We start from the raw sequence: 17,604 nt of genomic DNA on the forward strand, positions 1-17,604 counted from the left end.
AAAATTAGCGTAACGACCTTGTTATATTGGGTATATCCGTCTAACTACTTTAAAAATACTTAGGACAACAAGGTGGTGCGTTTAAGCAAACTAGTTTCTTTATTGTTAATGTATGTTTATTGTAAAATTATACACATCACAGAAAAAAGGATTGCAATGTTTAAAGCTAGTGTTAAATAAAGAGTATCATTAGAATGAGATAAATGGCATTTTTTATGTACACTCTTACAATAATTGAATAATTCCCTTCTTTTATTTGTACAGATTTTCAAAATATATAACTTTTACCAGAAATCGAATTTGACATCCCACCACATACTTTTGACAGGAGAGAGGCAATTTGATGAGCATTGATTGATTGAGCATTGATTAAAATGTTCTTCTCATGCTAAACAAAATTTAGGACTGGAGCTTTGATCTCTATTGTAAACATTACCGCTTATGAAAAATATTTTAGTAGACTATACTCATGTCCCATATCAATCTATTCAAAATATTTTACTTTCTTTCTTAAATAGTAAGACGTTAACGAAATTATATTTATGGAATACATAAACACATAATCTATAACAGTATGTTTATATACAGATATAATATCTGATTGTATCAAGTATAAATGATATTTGTGCAACATCTAGTAAAATGTTCCAAACATACACATAGCAATTGGTTAACTGGTATATTTACACAAGTATGTAGTTTGTTTATATTTGATCAAAAATTTTTTTTTTTTTCTTTAACATATATTTGTAGTAATACACAGTTTGTATATATGTATTAAGTTCGTGTACATAAGATACACACACAAATATATATATATATATATATATATATATATATATATATATATATATATATATATATATATATATATATATATATATATATATATATATATATAACACAACACTAATCGCAAAACGTAAGCTTCGCGTAGGGCAATATATCAGTTCTGAGGCGGCTAATTTATTCAACGTTGCCCGAAAACTCAGTCAACATTTGTTTTGATATATATAAAGGAACAAATCAAAAAATAAGAAAGGCTTTGAAAACAGATCGCTTTAATTGCCTTGGTTCAACATAGAATTCACGAATTAAATTTTGCGCAAAGTTCATTTCCAAAATATCGCCGACATCAAAAGGTCATTAGTGACATTCCACCGTCCGTAGGAAGTAAGCTAAAGATGTTTTCTCTGATTTTACTTCATAATAATTCGCAAATTCAATATCCCCGTAATGATAACGAACCGTCGCATTGCGCGTCCGTTGTTTACTTGCCTTGACTTTTCTTAAAACCGAATATTCTTCGAGTGGGATAACTTACTTACCTGTACTACGGTAAAATTCAGTCGTACGCGGCATGGACACAATAACGTAAACAAACAGGTAAGCGATTCGATTTTTGCTTTTATTATATCTATGCATGGAAAACATATAAATAACTTCGATGCACTTATTCAGGAACTGTCTAGTCACATATTTTTAACAAATTATTTTCTTATCACATATAACTGAGCGTAATTATCCTTATTCGAGCGATTCGTTCGGTGATAAATGTAAACACGATCTGGAAATAAATAATTCCTGTAGGAAGTTTATATCGTTTATAGTTAAAGGGGCATGGTCACGATTTTGGTCAAATTTTATTTTACTGTTTTAATTATTTACTAAGCTTTAGGAATGCATTTCTAATGATCAAATGAAGTTTTGGTGCCAGTAAAAATAAAAAAATAATTTTTGACCAAAATCGTAACCATGTCCCTTTAAACCACTCGGAGTTAGTTTTAAAGTATAAATTCTTAAGCATTTATAGCTAGCTAACATTTATTAATTTGATATGTTCAGGTTAATATCGGAGAGAAATTTACGTCCCTGTTATTGGGCATCGAAAAAATTATATTAAACGTGAAACAATGTCTGTTTCTTGTATACATGTTTATCTTTTAAAATGCCGAATTGGTCGTTTATAAATTCAAGCTTTTATTACTTTTCAGACTTTAAATGAAGTAAATACAGAAATTTATTTCTGACGTTGTCAAATGTTGCATCGAGTCTCGCAGTAACTCCATACTTGCGTTCGAATTGACAAAGATGTAGCGCCGACATTTTAGCGCACATCAATGTCATGCACCGAGTTCTTGATATAAAAATTATTCTTTAATGATTTAACTTGTAAAACGTATTAAATCGACATTGAAAATACATTGTTACGCCAATTTTTGTTTCGCAAAATAACTCTGAAATTTATACTCGAATCTGATTGGCTACAGGATGCAGGATAGGATAGGATAGAACTTAACTTTTATATTTCTATGATGTATCGTGCATCCTGCATCCTATCCTATCCTTACCTTGCCAACTTTTAGGATAGCAGAACTTTTAGCACTTTTAGAGTATATATATATATATATATATATATATATATATATATATATATATATATATATATATATATATATATATATATATATATATATACACTCTAAAACACTGTTTCAAATGTTTCAAAATATTTCGACCGTGTTACCGGTCTTCATCAGTCGTGTTTATTGACTATGGCAACACAACGTTGAACATATACTATGAAGTCACAATACGAAAACAGTCTGGCTAGTGACGTCACCAAACAATTTTGCGCCAAAAACATGAAATATTGATGAGAGAGTCTAGTAAGAACATTGATAGCAATGATAAATTCATAGACAAATTATCTGAAAAAGTGGAAATAATGGGACATAAAATAGAGAAAAGAGTGTTCAATATAGTAATAATATTATTATTTAAACAGAATAATGTTCTATTTTGTTGATACCAAAAGGCATATAAGTATTTAATTTTATTCTTCCACAGATTTTCGCTAAATTTTGTGTAAATTTTATCTTTGTACAATTTTTCAATACCTATAACAGAATAATCTTCAATAGTATATGCATTTGTGTAAAAATACATTGCTACAGGGTCATTAGTTTCTCTCCGAATCTGTGATAAATTTAAGACAAGTCTTTGATATAAAGTCACCCCCATTTCCCCAACATATACAATTTTGTTACATTTTTCCAAAACACCCCATAAACAACATTACTTGACTTACAATCAATATGATTTTTAACATGATATGTATTGCCGTAAGTGTCTTGAAATTGGCTAGAACAAATAATATTTTTACACATAATATATATATATATATATATATATATATATATATATATATATATATATATATATATATATATATATATATATATATATATATATACACACAGTTTGTTTACATATAATACATGTACTTTATTCTCTTTATTTCACCTTTTTTGCTCTCAGCCACAAACAGGTTGTCTCTGGTGTCCACACATAAAACCGACGGAAACTCATTGTTAAAGCAGTGGCGGAACGAATCCTCTGGGAAAAAGGCGTCAATATAGCGGAGGAACTGTCCATCCTGATCCAGGATGTGGATATGATTGTTGCGAGGGTCTGCTATCAGAATCTGACTCTGGCTGTCTGTAGCAATGCCGTGTGGTCTAAAGAGGCTGAAAGTTAAATTACCCCTGCCGCGTGGATAGACTGATCCTTTGTCATTAGAAGGAAAACCATCGTAGATAAACCGAAGTTCACCAGCCTGATTGACCACCACAACTGCACGGGCGTCATAGTCTGAGACACATATATCTAGGTTCCAGTTCTCACTGATGTATTTAGTGCCACCAGCTGAATAAAGAGGCTTTCCTTTATCATTGAATTGAATACTTTGTTTCTCTTCTGAACCAGAGTAACGCACAACTTTTGTTTTTTGAGCATGCTTGTAATCATCACTTTCCACGAGAACCAGGAGGTCACCAGAGGAGCTAGTACAGACACCGCGAGGTATCCACCCCTGTAGTTTGATAATTGTCTGTATTTGTGTATTGTTCACAATGTTGACACTTCTATCTTTGCTGTCAGTATAAACTAGTTCCCTATTTCTTGTCACTGTTATGTCCTCTGGAGCGTTCCCTGACGTGGTTCGGACTGACTTCAATAGTTCCCCACGGAGGTTGTAGAGTCCAATTATGTTGTCCAAACCACATGTCCACAGTTGTTCGCAACTCAGACAGGACACACTGCGTAATGCATACCCAGTGTTTATATCTGTGGTTATGCATGGTACATAAACAAGTGGTCTGTCATGGGAAGAGGAATCAGTACCAGGGGATTTTACTGAATAGTCATGTTTTTTCTGTTTAATAGACAATGCTGACAGAGATCCAAACTGTTGATAAAGCTTCTCCTTGTTGATCATTGGAGGGGTAAAAGTAGGTAAGGAATATGTTGGTGTAGGAAGCAATCTTCTTGACCCACCAATATTGGATTTGTAGGCAGAGATAAGGCTGAAATTATTGGAGTTCAGTAACTTCTTCAGTTCAGCAATGCTATGTTTTATTTTTGAAATGATGCCTGGGATTTCCTCTTCCTGTTTATTCAGAATGGCCAATTGTTCAGAATCCATTTCAACGAGATTAGATTTGAGCTTGCTGATAAACATGTCTGTTTCCCTGTGCAAAGCTTTTCCATGTGTGTCTATATGCCTTGTCAATTTCTTGTTGTTTGTTTTCAGATCATCTTTCTTTTGTTGGATGTTAGAGGCAGTTTTTTGAATTTGAGGTTTAATGGATTTCTCTAATTCTTGAAGATCGTTCTGTAAAAGTTTTTTTTTTGCTTCAAAATTCTGAACAATGTCAACTGCTTTATGTCCTGAATGTTCTCCGGAAACACATAGTGTGCAAATACGAATGTCACATTTTTTACAGTGAAGTTCACATAGTTTTGTGATATGTTTAGGACACTTTAGGTGATATGGAGTAGATCCCCGCTTTTCAATTAACACCACCTTATGTTCTTTAGATTGATCTGAGAGGTGTTCCCCCACACAAGCTTTACACAGATGTACGTTACAAATGTCACAGTGCATAGGGGGGACCGGAGTCTCACAGAGAATACAACGTAATATATCTTGGGCCCAACACTTGTCCATGGCAAGACAATGAATCTCTGTAGATTCTGAAAAACATATTTATTATAATTGTATAGTTACTATGTGTAGATTTTGAATCCCTGACATACGCTTTGTTGCCATAAAAATCGTCTCATTTTAAGTTTATATCTAAGTTCTATTTAAAATAATTTCCGTGCATATTACATATAACACGCGGTCACCTACAGGTAAATGAAAACCAACGGAAAAACCATAAAAGACCAACAGAAACGGACTGATATACATACAATCTGATATGATAGTGGTACTCTTATTCACTCCCCCCCCCCCCAACAAAAGAAAAAACATGTTCATTTCAAACGTGTCAGAACAGCTAAAACTACAACCATCCTAATTAAGGTATCTCTGTCCTCAAGATGATTGTATTAAGATTTGCTCAAGATGTATATCTGTAGACAAAACATGCTAAAAAATTCAAAGAAAAAGGGGGGGGGGTCAGTGTTAATTCCACTTAGTTTGTTCGTATTTAACTTTTGACCTTTTTGTAATTAAAATGTAGTTTTTCCTATATTGGCATTTTCGCAAGGTTTATTAAAAAATGTTATCGGTATGTCTAGATATGTCCTCAGTGAGCAATTGACATAATACAACACGATGGTCGGCGGTGTTGATTTTTAGGTTGCAAAGATAAATTTTTTGCAAAATTTGGCCGAAAATATTTAAACATTTTTTTCTATATATTTGCAAACCTTGACGCTAAAAGTCAATTAATTCTTTAATACTTATTTCTGAATGTAATACAAGTGCTACAAAATATGTTCCATACATGTTACAATTTGAGAGTTTGCGGGCATAAGAAATATCAAAGAAATATTTGGAGTTAACATTTTCTTAAAGAATGCATGTTATTTTTGATTTAATTTCTTTATCAATTTGTGTTTAATAATATAATAATTATCTTTCTGTGCTAAATTCATCAATATATTTATACTAATTTTAAAGAAAATATTCATATGCCCAGTGAACTTTATACCTGACGAGTGAGATAGCCTTCGTTCCTATAGGGATAATGCTAGGGTATAATTTTTTCTTTAAAAAATTATGTATAATTAAAACCCCGGATCCATGTAGCATGGGTGTAAAACATGATAATGAATTTCATTAATAATCATATTAAAAACAAAAGAAAAGAATAAAATGAGCAAAAAGTGATTTGGTGCTGCATTTTTGAATTGACAAGGATGGCTTAAAAATCTTTTCTTAAAGTAATCAACATGATAAAATTAGTAAAATTGTTATTCAAATTACAGTTTATAAATAAGACGATTTTTAATTGATTTTATTTCTTTATTTTGATTTTTTAAAAAGGTTTTTCAAGAAAACCCATTCTATGAAACAGCTGTTTAGATTGAAAACGAATGATATATAATCATTGACTAAATCTTCCCAATAAGGTAAACTCTATTTAAGACACACTGCATTTCAGTTGCTAACTATATTCATTGCATTGAATTGAAATAAGAAATACATGTATTGCCTTTTTTCCCTACGATTTCAAACTGACATGAATTCATATATACACAATATTTGCCTTTTCTCTCCGACTACCGTGATATTAGTTTACGTTATCAATTGTCACGTTCATTGCTGCACATCCGCTATATAAAGCCGATGCCACTATTCATGCTTCACCTCATTCAGGTATTTCATTCACCCGAACACGTCGCATTTGATAAATAGATTCGTAAAGTGCGTTTTCAAGGAAATGACAACAACTGCACAAGTTACTAAAATATTATCTAATTAAAGACAATAAAACGTACTAAAATCCAGGCCCACAATTTTCAGACATCAGCAGTCGTTGTAGAACGTTCCATATGTCATATTGTTATATCATCTCATATTCACAAACCACACACTACAACAGATCGTGCAGTGACAGCATGAACTTCAGAAAACGGAGTGATTTTTTTTAAGAAACTGAACAAAACATTGTTTACATAGTTTAAAAAAAAACTTAATGCATTGTCATAAATATTTATAATCTGAACTATTACTCAACAAATTTAACATTCATAAGTTTTCGAAAAATTGAGCTTTGTATATAAAAACACAAATTTACAAAGTGTTCCAAATGCCGTCCTTTTTGATCAATGATAAGTTGATGAGAAAAAATCTAAACAACGGTCAGTGTTAGGATCCCGTTTTCTAATATATTCTTACTATTCAAAGAGTATGTTGCTTGTTGAGTTTTTTATTTCCAGGGTGTATGCTTTTTGCATGATTTATATATAACTATGATTGGATAATTTGTTTATAAAAACTTATTTTAAAATGGAAAGTTCTCGCTCTTTTGTTTGTTTCATTTTGAAGAAAATTAGATTTAACTAAAAAAACAATGTTTTTTGTGACATCACAATAAAAATACCCCCCCCCCCCCATTTTTGGTGTAAAAAGTAAAAAAAAAACCTTCATTGGATTAGCCAGAGAAAAATATTTGTAGGCAGGCTCTCGGGGGGGGGGGGGGGGGCACACAGCTTCCTCCCCCAGAAGCCGGCACAGAAAAAGTGAGCAAGCTCACAACCTAACGCTCCTCTATTAGATGACATTGCTATTCATATAATGAATGGCAGGGTACGCATTAAATACGCAAAGCAATTTGATTTCGAAGTGAGCATATTTCCTGAAAGACACTGCATCAGTACCTTCTCAAAGTATTTTAGAAAACTTTGATATCTTTTTGGTAGACACCCTCCTTCCTTCCTCTTACAAGTATGATGACATCACATATGCTATCATGCTTTTCTCGTAATTTTGTTAGTTTTGTTCTCTTATTTCAGACGGAGCCTCCTCTATCCCTACCGATCAGCTTGCATGTGACATCGATAATGAACTTGGTGGATTCGACGGACACTACCTAGCGGCAAAATTTGAAATATTCGTTTAGGATTCATATTTCAATATTATTATTGAAATAAACATCTTATTTGCAATTACAAAATATACAATAAATGGAATTATACATATTGTAATAAACATAATTTCTCTCGTGATTTTGGTCCATCCGTCAAATTGAATATGCATGAGTTGTTTGGGGTTCACAAGCAATGGTGTATAGTGGCTATTTATAATTTTAATGTCTCCTGCCCGTAACGTTAACTAATGAGGATTCCTCGAGGAATCTAGTGGTGGACGAAATATTGAATAATAAAGGGATTCAATGGATAAACATGGCATGGTTCTTTGTTTGTATCGTATATTACTTGCACATTATCAATATCCTGCAGAGACGTATTTTTTATGTACAGCTACAACCATCCCCCCATCCCGGCATCGATCCAATTAACATGATTATTCAACAAGTTGAACCACTGCTAAGCGAAGCTTGAATATTACCCAATTGAGTCCTGTCAGCTGTGATTGTAGTATGGTATATTATCTTTTATTTTAACTTTACTTAATTTTTACGTTTAGTTTCGTTAATTTTGACAATAATCAGTAAAGCGTATTGCATGTATGGCAAACCTTCTATAAGGATAATGTAAAAATAAATTTAACATCCAAATTTCATCCTTTACCCTTTTTTTAACTCAACCCCCCCCCCCCCCCCCAAAGTCAGTGGCTGCGTAGTTAGAGTACCAAGGCCACGTGCGGTGAGGCTTGATTAATCCTGCATGTCTGACCAACGCTGTCGATTTAGTCACTCAGTGTGTTTTTACAAGCTGGTAAGAGTGTTGCACGTGAATAAAGTGAAAAAACATTTGACAGAATGTACATGTTTTCTTCTAAAAGTGAATTACGAAGGTAGTACAAGATCTACCGGTATACCGGTATTATTTGTAAGATTAGCTTTAAAACGACATTAATGTCAATTCTCCTCAACTTGGTTATTTCGCTTTTTTAAACAGTTAAATTAACAATACAAGTCGTGCGGATAGGAAAATATTTAATCATTTTACCGCAATTATAAGATGCGTGTTGAAGGTTTTCCCGGGATTCAATATTTATATATTTTTTAAATTTTGTTTACACCACATGTAAAATGTATAGAAATTCGTAATCTTTTCACCCCTTGCAGAAAGTTACGCTGAAATGCTTACAAGTGATGCGCTAAGCTGTTGATCAAAAGGCTGAGTAGCAATATTTATTGTTTGGGCCGTCTGAAATGATTATTTAACGGTAAATTGAGAATTTTCAAATTTTACAAAGCATTATTTTAAAATTCGGTTAAGTTATAGGAAAAATGTGAATATATTTAATCACTCTCTACAATCGAATCATACATTCTGCAAAAAAAGACAACTTTGCGAGATTGAGATCATGCATGTATTACCTAACATTAGGGGACTGAATTTTTCATTTGAAAAAATTTGCCGTTCAAGAGTTTTTACTGATTATTTGTCATAAATTTTAGTATATGTTGTGAATCATTATCTATAATCATAATAACAAATTACATATTTTTCAGTTTTGTAGAATATTTTTTTTTGTATATTCCATAAAAGAGCACGAATATGTAAGCAATTCAAAAGTAGTATCCTGTAGTATTTAGTATTGCAAACAGATTAATTAATACTCCATGCTTTCTATGCATTAAAATTTGAAGAAAAAAAAACCCACAATCATATTTTTGGTTGTTGATTTTTATCAACTCTCCTATGCAGTTACTCTAGCAAATCAAAAGTGAAACTGTGTTTGTATTTAAGCACAAATCATCGCCGTTGACAAGACTTTAAGTCAGTTCTTGAAAAAAATCTATTAATTTCGATGTGATGTATTCTGAAGCATTGTTTTTCAAGGAGACATATTAATAAATACTTTGAAAATAGTCAGATTTAAATGGTACGAACAATTTATAAAATTTTTGTAGTCGTATTTGTTCCTACACCAGAGTAGTCTTTATCAACGTGACAATCAGCTGTCTGCGTAAATCAACGTCAAGCAGAGAGTCTCTCTTGCTTGTCGGAGATTAACGGAACAATCGAGCGTCTGGTTAAAGTAGATAGGAGTTAAAAATTGCTTGTACCCATACAATATTCGATAAATATTATCATTACTGATACATAGTTTGATTGGATGAATTCTATCTTTAAATATTACACAACATGATTCATTTGGTGTTTTCTTGAAATTCTTAAAACTGTCGGAAAAGTCCGAAAATTCATTTAATAAAAATGTGCATAAGCCAAATCCGGATAAGTAATTACTTGTCATGACAAATTACATATCGTTGACTTTAGAATAAATAGAAATCGATAAAATCACTTCATGTCAGTACTTTTTACTTTAACCTACTCATTCCAAACAATGTTTGTGCATTTTTTGGAGCACAGTGCCCACCTTACATCTTTTTGTTAATTCATATTTCCATTCAATTGATAGCACTTGTTGTCATCTCTTAAGGCCTTAGGAACGCTAATTAAATAGTAGATGTTTACAAATAAAAAGTTAAAAACTAAATATCACAATATTTATTATATTCAAGATACACATGTAACGCCATTAATTATATTCAGTTTAATTATTTTCATATATCTGAAGCGGGCAGCTCATTACTGTATTTTTGGTTAGAGTAATTCCCCTTTGATTTATTGATTTTTGATGATTCAATTAATGTTTCCAATAAATACCAATTATAGTGATGATTATTTGTTGTACAATAATAAAAAATTCTATGTAAATAAGTTGTTATGTATAAGTATTTTTGGGTTAGGTTAAGTTAATTTGTTTATTTTTGATTTCCCTTTTTTAGATACTTCAAATTATTTTAGGCCGGCACATCAATAGGGACAGTGTCTATTGCGGCACGAGAGGAACGACTGTTTGGGGTTAAACTTGAACAGGTACGGCTAGATTGAGTGTGTAGACATCCCTGCTCTTTCTAATCTTCGTGTGTTCTAACCTACGATACAGAGTGTGCGGTCATCCCTGCTTTGTATCGCATTAATACAAGTGTGCGGTCATCTCTGCTTGTATTGGTGGTGGTTGCGGCGGAGCACTAGTGTGTGGTCATCCCTGCTGGTGTTCTGGCCTTTCTAGCGCAAGTGTGCGGCACTCCCTACTTGCGTTAGGTTGCGTTGTTGGCGCAAGTGTGCGGTCATCCCTGCTTGCGTTAACGTTGGTACCTGTTCAGTTGCGTAGGTGTGCGGCCATCCCTGCCTGCGTAACGTTGAGTCCCTATATATGTGCAGGAGCGGTGTTTAAAGTCTGCACTTGTAAATAGTGGCAGCAATCAGGGCTATCTTATTCTATCTCGGGTACGGGCCCGCGGGGATCACAGGCAGTGACCCCCTTGCACGTTACATGTCATCTTTTTATTTCATATGTTTTTTTTGTACACCAGTTGCTCCTGAAGAGATGTATTTTAAAATGTGACCTCATTAAGACGGCTGCTCTTAACGAGCAACTTTATTCAGTGCTTTTCTTGAGCGCTTTACCAGATATACAGGTTTATCCCCGCCATTATTTCACGTGCACAATGGCGAGCGATAATAAGAACTTCGTGTTCAGCCAACCAGTCGAAATGGAAGTTGATAAACAAAATAAAACAGATAAAACAGAGAAGGAACAACCAAACAAAAAGAGTACGATGTTCGTCAAGTGAAAGCAATGTTTAAAGGAAAAGACATGACTGAATGCTTTGCGGTCATGTATATTAAGCACAACAAATCAATTGAGTGCGTTCGAGAGGATATTCTGGATATTAAAACAAACATAGCGGAAATCAAGGCATCTCTACAAGGAGCCAATGAGGATATCTCGGATATTCATGAGAAAATTATCCCTGAAATCAAAGAGAGTGTTTCCTCAGAAAAAAAGAGCGACTCAAACTAGAAGTATGGGGAAGAAAGTGGAACCTGATTATAAAGGGGGTCGCGGGGGAAACTAAGGAGCAACTGCGTACAACTGTGCAGTCCGTATGAAAAATATTATTTGATGTGTTGAAAATGGATACGTGTGTTGTTTAGAATATCTAGTTTCAAGCTGCTGATCGATTACCAAGTGGTAAACAAGGGAAAAAGAACATCATCATCCGCATGGTTAGCTTAATTGACCGCAATGAGATCCGGGAAGCAGCTCGCAAACTTTTGCATGGCACAGGTGTGAACAATTTTCCCGATCTTCTATCCGAAATCAGCGAATTCCCATTCGTCTCACTCAAAAAAGTCAACAGAGGTTAAACAAAAAAATAATAAACTAAAACATAACCAAAAAAAAAGTGTTTACAAATACTATCGTGATTACTCAAGTGTACATTTTGCTAGTGACTGTCAAGTCCATTGACTGGTGCTAATGCTCGTCACATTTGAGTAAGCACAATTATTTGTTTGGGTTATAGTATATGTCCTTTATACATGTGCTTTATTCTATGAAATACTTTAACATGTCCATTGATGTATACATTTACATGCAGATATGTATTGTAAGATGGGGTGACTTCATTCTTCTTAAAACACCAGGGACTGGGGGTCGAGGGAAAGCGTGATTTTTGTATGGTACGGGAATCAGAAATAATGTGGAGAGAAATTTTGATATCTAAAGAAAGGCATCAATCTATGCATGACTGCATGTACAACTTATTTTTACATTCTAGTACGATGATCCGCCGATCTCTTGTATGTTTTTTTTAATTTTACACTGTAAACATTAGTACAATTAAGATTGGTTGTTTGAATTGTCGGGGTTTGGCGTCAGAACACATAAAACGACGAGAAATTTTTGATGTCTGTATTATATAGAGCACTTAATCAATTGATATTGTTAGCAAAAAGGTTTATTTATATTAACAGATGTAAGTATATTTTACCCTCTACAAAATCACTGTTCGAATACATTGAATGTTTTAGATATGTTGACATCTACTCTTCTCATTTATTGAACATACGATAAGAAAATGAGGTCAAGGATAGTTGGCGGATCATCTCAGAAATATTAGTAACTTGAGTTTCCAATTTCATTCATCTTTTTATGTTACGAATGTACATGCATAGTTTGTGAATAAATAAAAAAAAAAACAAAAAATAAATCTATGTGTATATAAAGGTACGAGGGTCACAGAATTGTGGTTAGAATTGTTGTTGTTGTCGTAGATATAGTCCGTGCTTCTTCTTGGATTTATTTTGTGACGATATTAAATTTGGAAATAATGTAAATGAATTGTAAAATACAACTTGGACTTTTTAATCAGGAATTATAATCAAAGGAAGGATTTATCACAGTTATACTAGTAAATTAATTATGCCGTAACCGCTCGACGGCGCTACAACTGGTGGCAGCAGTGGGATTCTAATAATTTCTTCGAATTTTATTTTTGAACTATTCTGTTTGATATTTAAACTTTGTGACCATGGAATTAAATCCAGGAGATTCTGTCCAAAGACAAAGATTTGTAAATGTGATTGATTTTGATGAAAATGGACATCGTATGATTGTGGGACGGATGGACCTATTTGTCCACAAAAAGTGTCCAAGCTGTTACATGATGTTCAACCGAAAAGAAAATTTCAATTGCATCTAGCGAGAAAATAAAAGTGATATTTGCTTTTAAAATTTCCATGCTGTAAATGCAGATTGGAAGCATTTCCAGAGATATTTGTAGATTATTAACTAGCACATTGCATATGTGATGTTTGGATTTATTGCAAAAGAAAGTGAAAATGGATACATTATGGAGCCCCAAAACACCCAGTGCGCATAGAACTTCAACAGCGCAGAATTTTTCTTTACGGATTTCGAGAACATTGATCCGCTAGTGTGTCAGACGCCAGAATTACCATCGCCGATATCTCCTGAAATGTATTTCAACGAAAACGACAATGACCAAAGATTTTAAACAATCTGGATTATTTTTATGATAGGATGTGTATCTCCATTTGCTGGATTTTACAACTTGTGGTCATCAAATCTCGTAATAAAATTAAGCGAGAATTTTAATTTTTGGTTGTGCTTATTTTCACAAGTGTTATTTTCTTGAGTGTGCTATGGAACATTCTCTGTAAGCGAGTAGCAAATGACGATGACTCAGTGCAGCCAGAAATAAATACTTCAAGGCGACGGACACGTACAAACCTAGTTTCGCCCACGGATTCTACAAACGTGACACGAGAAACACAAACCGTACATTCGGGTGTTCATATTCAAATCAAACGCACTTTCAAAGGAGATGGAACTCTCATTCGCAGTACAGTTAAGGCGGTCAATAAAAATATGGGCAAATTTTTGTGATGAAAACACGTATACTTTAGTTAAAATGGCATGTCCTTTTTAAAATCAATAACAGTCACTCAAATGCAATATATTTCTAAAATATATATATAACAGTACAATATTTTATGTTCATATTGGTCACGTGATATGGCAGTCGCATGGTACAAGCAGATGTATTTGTGGTTTTGAGGTCATTTAAAAAATTCAATATTGCAAGGGCATAATCATGTCAAAATTCACAACTGAATTATGAAATAACTTGATGTTATATCGTAGATTTTGAAAAACGGTGCGAACTTTTTAAGATAAGAATATTTGTTAGTAGAAACCGTAATTTATAATGCATATGTTGAATAATTTTGAAGGTCACAGGGTTAATTTCATTAAAAAATAATTAATTTGTAAGATTTTACAAGGATCGTAGAAGTTTTTAAGTTACATAGCATATTTCAAATTCACATGTAAAAGTTTGTCGGGATCAGGTAAGTGTATGCCCTTGCAATTAACGCGGGGGTGTTAAGGAAGCATATGGAATCTGAGTTACATGTAATTCCGTGGAATCACAAATCTTAGTTCTTATGTACATATTCAAATATCTAAGCAACAAAACGTAGATCAAAAACAAATAAAAAATACTGAAGACATTTTTTTCCAGAAATAAGTTTGTATTACGTAGATTTACACATTGATGACGTCATGACTAAAAGTTGAATGTCGTGTGAATTTGATCGGAAAGCATTGTAAACATATTCAAAATATAACTAATCTAAGAACTCTAATAAAGTATTGTGGTGTGATTTATTGAGAATTGAACATAAGAATACTGGGGGAGATGTTAGTTTTATCAATCATTCGCTAAAAGGTATGTAAATTTGCTTTTATTTCTCGGCCAGGCTTTCCTCTGTCGTTGTTTACGATATAAAAATCCGACTAGAACAACACTACCCCGTATATATTGAACTTAAAATTTTATACGTATCGTTAGTTTGATCAATGCTTAAATTGAAAAGTGCTGCTAGAATCCCATGTTGTGTGTTGTTTTAATGCAATTTGCCGTTTTCCGTGCAAACTATATAAAAGTTGGGAAGGTTTTACGAGAACCGGATAAATAACTTTTTAATAAGGAAAAACATAGGATTCTAGCAGCGGTTTTGATTAAACTGAGATGTTTTGCTTTCACTTGGTATGTTTATTTTATTTTTTAAACCGCGGGGTAGTGTTGTTCTATCTCATTTTATGTTAAGGAATATACGTAAGCTATTTATAGTTGTCACGTGATAATGCACCAATGTGGCAGTTATGTACTACCCGATTTTATTGCACTGACATCTATTTTAAAGGATAATACTAAGTTTTTGATCTTATTCAAAATAATTTTTTAATTTCACGATTTTGAATATAACAGTCAAAATAAGACGATAAATTGCCCATATGCTTCCTTAACACCCCCGCGAAGTGATTTATTTAGGTACTCAGGTTTAGGATATACGATATTTTATACAAAACCGAGGTGGCTTCTTTATACGATGCATACTTTAAACAAAATGAAAATAAGACTATATAGGTAGCATTCTACTTATAATAATTTTAAACAAAATATTCATTTATACTTTTCCGTTAATGTATGACATTTATTTTTCTTCGCTATAAAACTGCACGATAGCCTTCAATGATTTAACTTAATGCGTCATTTTGAAACATATGACGTCATATTTTGTAGTACAGCGAGAACGACATCTCGCTTATTTTTCAGTGTGTACGATATAACGGACATCAAAATTGTAAGTAATAGCATTTGTTGTTTTTAATTAAAAGATTAGTATAAGTTAATTTTACTAATAAATAGATTAATAAGTACTTTCGAGGTTTGTAATATACTGTGATGTCATAATGCACATTTCCCGTACTTTTTGTCTGAACGGAGTTTATTGACAGCCTTAACTGTGCTGCGTTTTGGGTGAATTTATTCGAAGTTTCGAAAATGTGGCCTCTTTAAACCAATGGACTGATCAGCGTATGACGCGTATTCTTCTAACAACTTTAAGGGATCAAGCCAAAGCGTTTGCATATGGACTTCCGGAAAATACTGTTGGAAACTACCAGTTATTAAAAGGTGCACTGAACCAAAGATTTTGACATACAGCGCTTAAGCAGAGTTAAATAGCCGAGGCAAAGTTATAAGGGAACAAGACAAAGAAACATTCCGGGATTTTAGCCAAGCTATACCAGACTTGTATCGACCTGCTTATCCGGAGAACACAGAATATGGGATCGAAAGCTCAATGAAGACATTCCTCGATAACTGTAGTGCTAGAGAAGAATTCCGGTTTGCGGTCAAACGAACCCGCCCAAAAACATTAGACGATGCACTGACCGCTGCTATGCAAGAAGAGTGCATTCGCTCTACAGAGAATAAGAAATACCAGGTTAGGAAATATTATCAGCCACCGGTATACAAAATTAATGACAGACGATATGCTGGTATGGGAACATGTCTAAACATTGACAATGCGGCATAGAAATGTTACAGGTGTAACTCGTCTCAACACCTAATGTGGAGTTGTCCAAAGAAGAGACTCTCTAACTATAATAATGCCAACAATGGTTTAAGATACGGAAAACGATATGCCAGCTACTCGGGAACCGGGGATCAGCAGTTAAACCAAAGTCGACCGAGACAGTAGGCCATGCGTCGGTCAACGCACAAGATAGGCCTAGTACTGAGGATGATCATGTGAAATATCACATGGCATTTGCGGAAACGCAAACTTATGAAACGCACACCGACTTTGAACATGCAGAAAAGCAACCCGACTTCACAACTCAATCTTGTGTAGTTGTGGTTGGAGAGTGTGATATGAGAGTGAAGGGTCTAGTCGAGGGGACAGAAGTTGAGTGGAAAATCGGCACCGGTGCGGCAAATACTTTCAACTCTAAGGAAGTTTATTTAAGTTTTCTTCCACAGAACAGACCTGTACTGGAACAAGCGCGAAAACAATTTGAAACTGCAGATGGAAGACCATTAAATGTAATCGGAACAGCTAATATGATTTTAATGTTTGGAAAGAAAGATATATATATATCCGAGTTTTTGTGGGCGGCTTGAAATGAAACCTGCTTGAAAAAGACTTTATGATGAAATACGAATGTCACTGGGACTACAGGAATCACAATCTGATGATTAAATGTGTGCACACGAGTAAAGATAAAGAAAGAAGGTGTCGTATTTGTTCAGTGGATAGTATTTTAATTCCGTCGAGACATAAGGCTGTGATCAAATCTAAGTGATTCCTTGTACTTATATGAAGGAAGCTATATAAGTACCAATTATGGGATTTGTCAACACACATGGACTTGTTGTTGGACAAGTATTAGTTAATACAAAAAAGTGAGATTTATTTGCGTGCTGTTACCTCGGGAGACAA

The 17,604-nt window shown here is 33.6% G+C and overlaps 1 protein-coding gene across 1 annotated transcript; it reads right to left on the reverse strand.

Moving 5' to 3' along the window:
* Nucleotides 1–3,268: 3,268 nt before the first annotated feature.
* LOC128169154 (uncharacterized) lies at nucleotides 3,269–4,486 on the reverse strand. Its single transcript, XM_052835318.1, has one exon. The coding sequence runs from the start codon at nucleotides 4,484–4,486 to the stop codon at nucleotides 3,269–3,271; it is 1,218 nt and encodes a 405-aa protein (XP_052691278.1).
* Between the last annotated feature and the right edge of the window lie 13,118 nt (nucleotides 4,487–17,604).

Source organism: Crassostrea angulata, unplaced genomic scaffold, assembly GCF_025612915.1.
Source record: "Crassostrea angulata isolate pt1a10 unplaced genomic scaffold, ASM2561291v2 HiC_scaffold_102, whole genome shotgun sequence".
Taxonomy (NCBI): domain Eukaryota; kingdom Metazoa; phylum Mollusca; class Bivalvia; order Ostreida; family Ostreidae; genus Magallana; species Magallana angulata.

Bases quoted from the DNA above. Each gene is read 5' to 3' on its own strand.
- LOC128169154 (XM_052835318.1), bottom strand. From the start codon at position 4,486: ATGGATTCTGAACAATTGGCCATTCTGAATAAACAGGAAGAGGAAATC.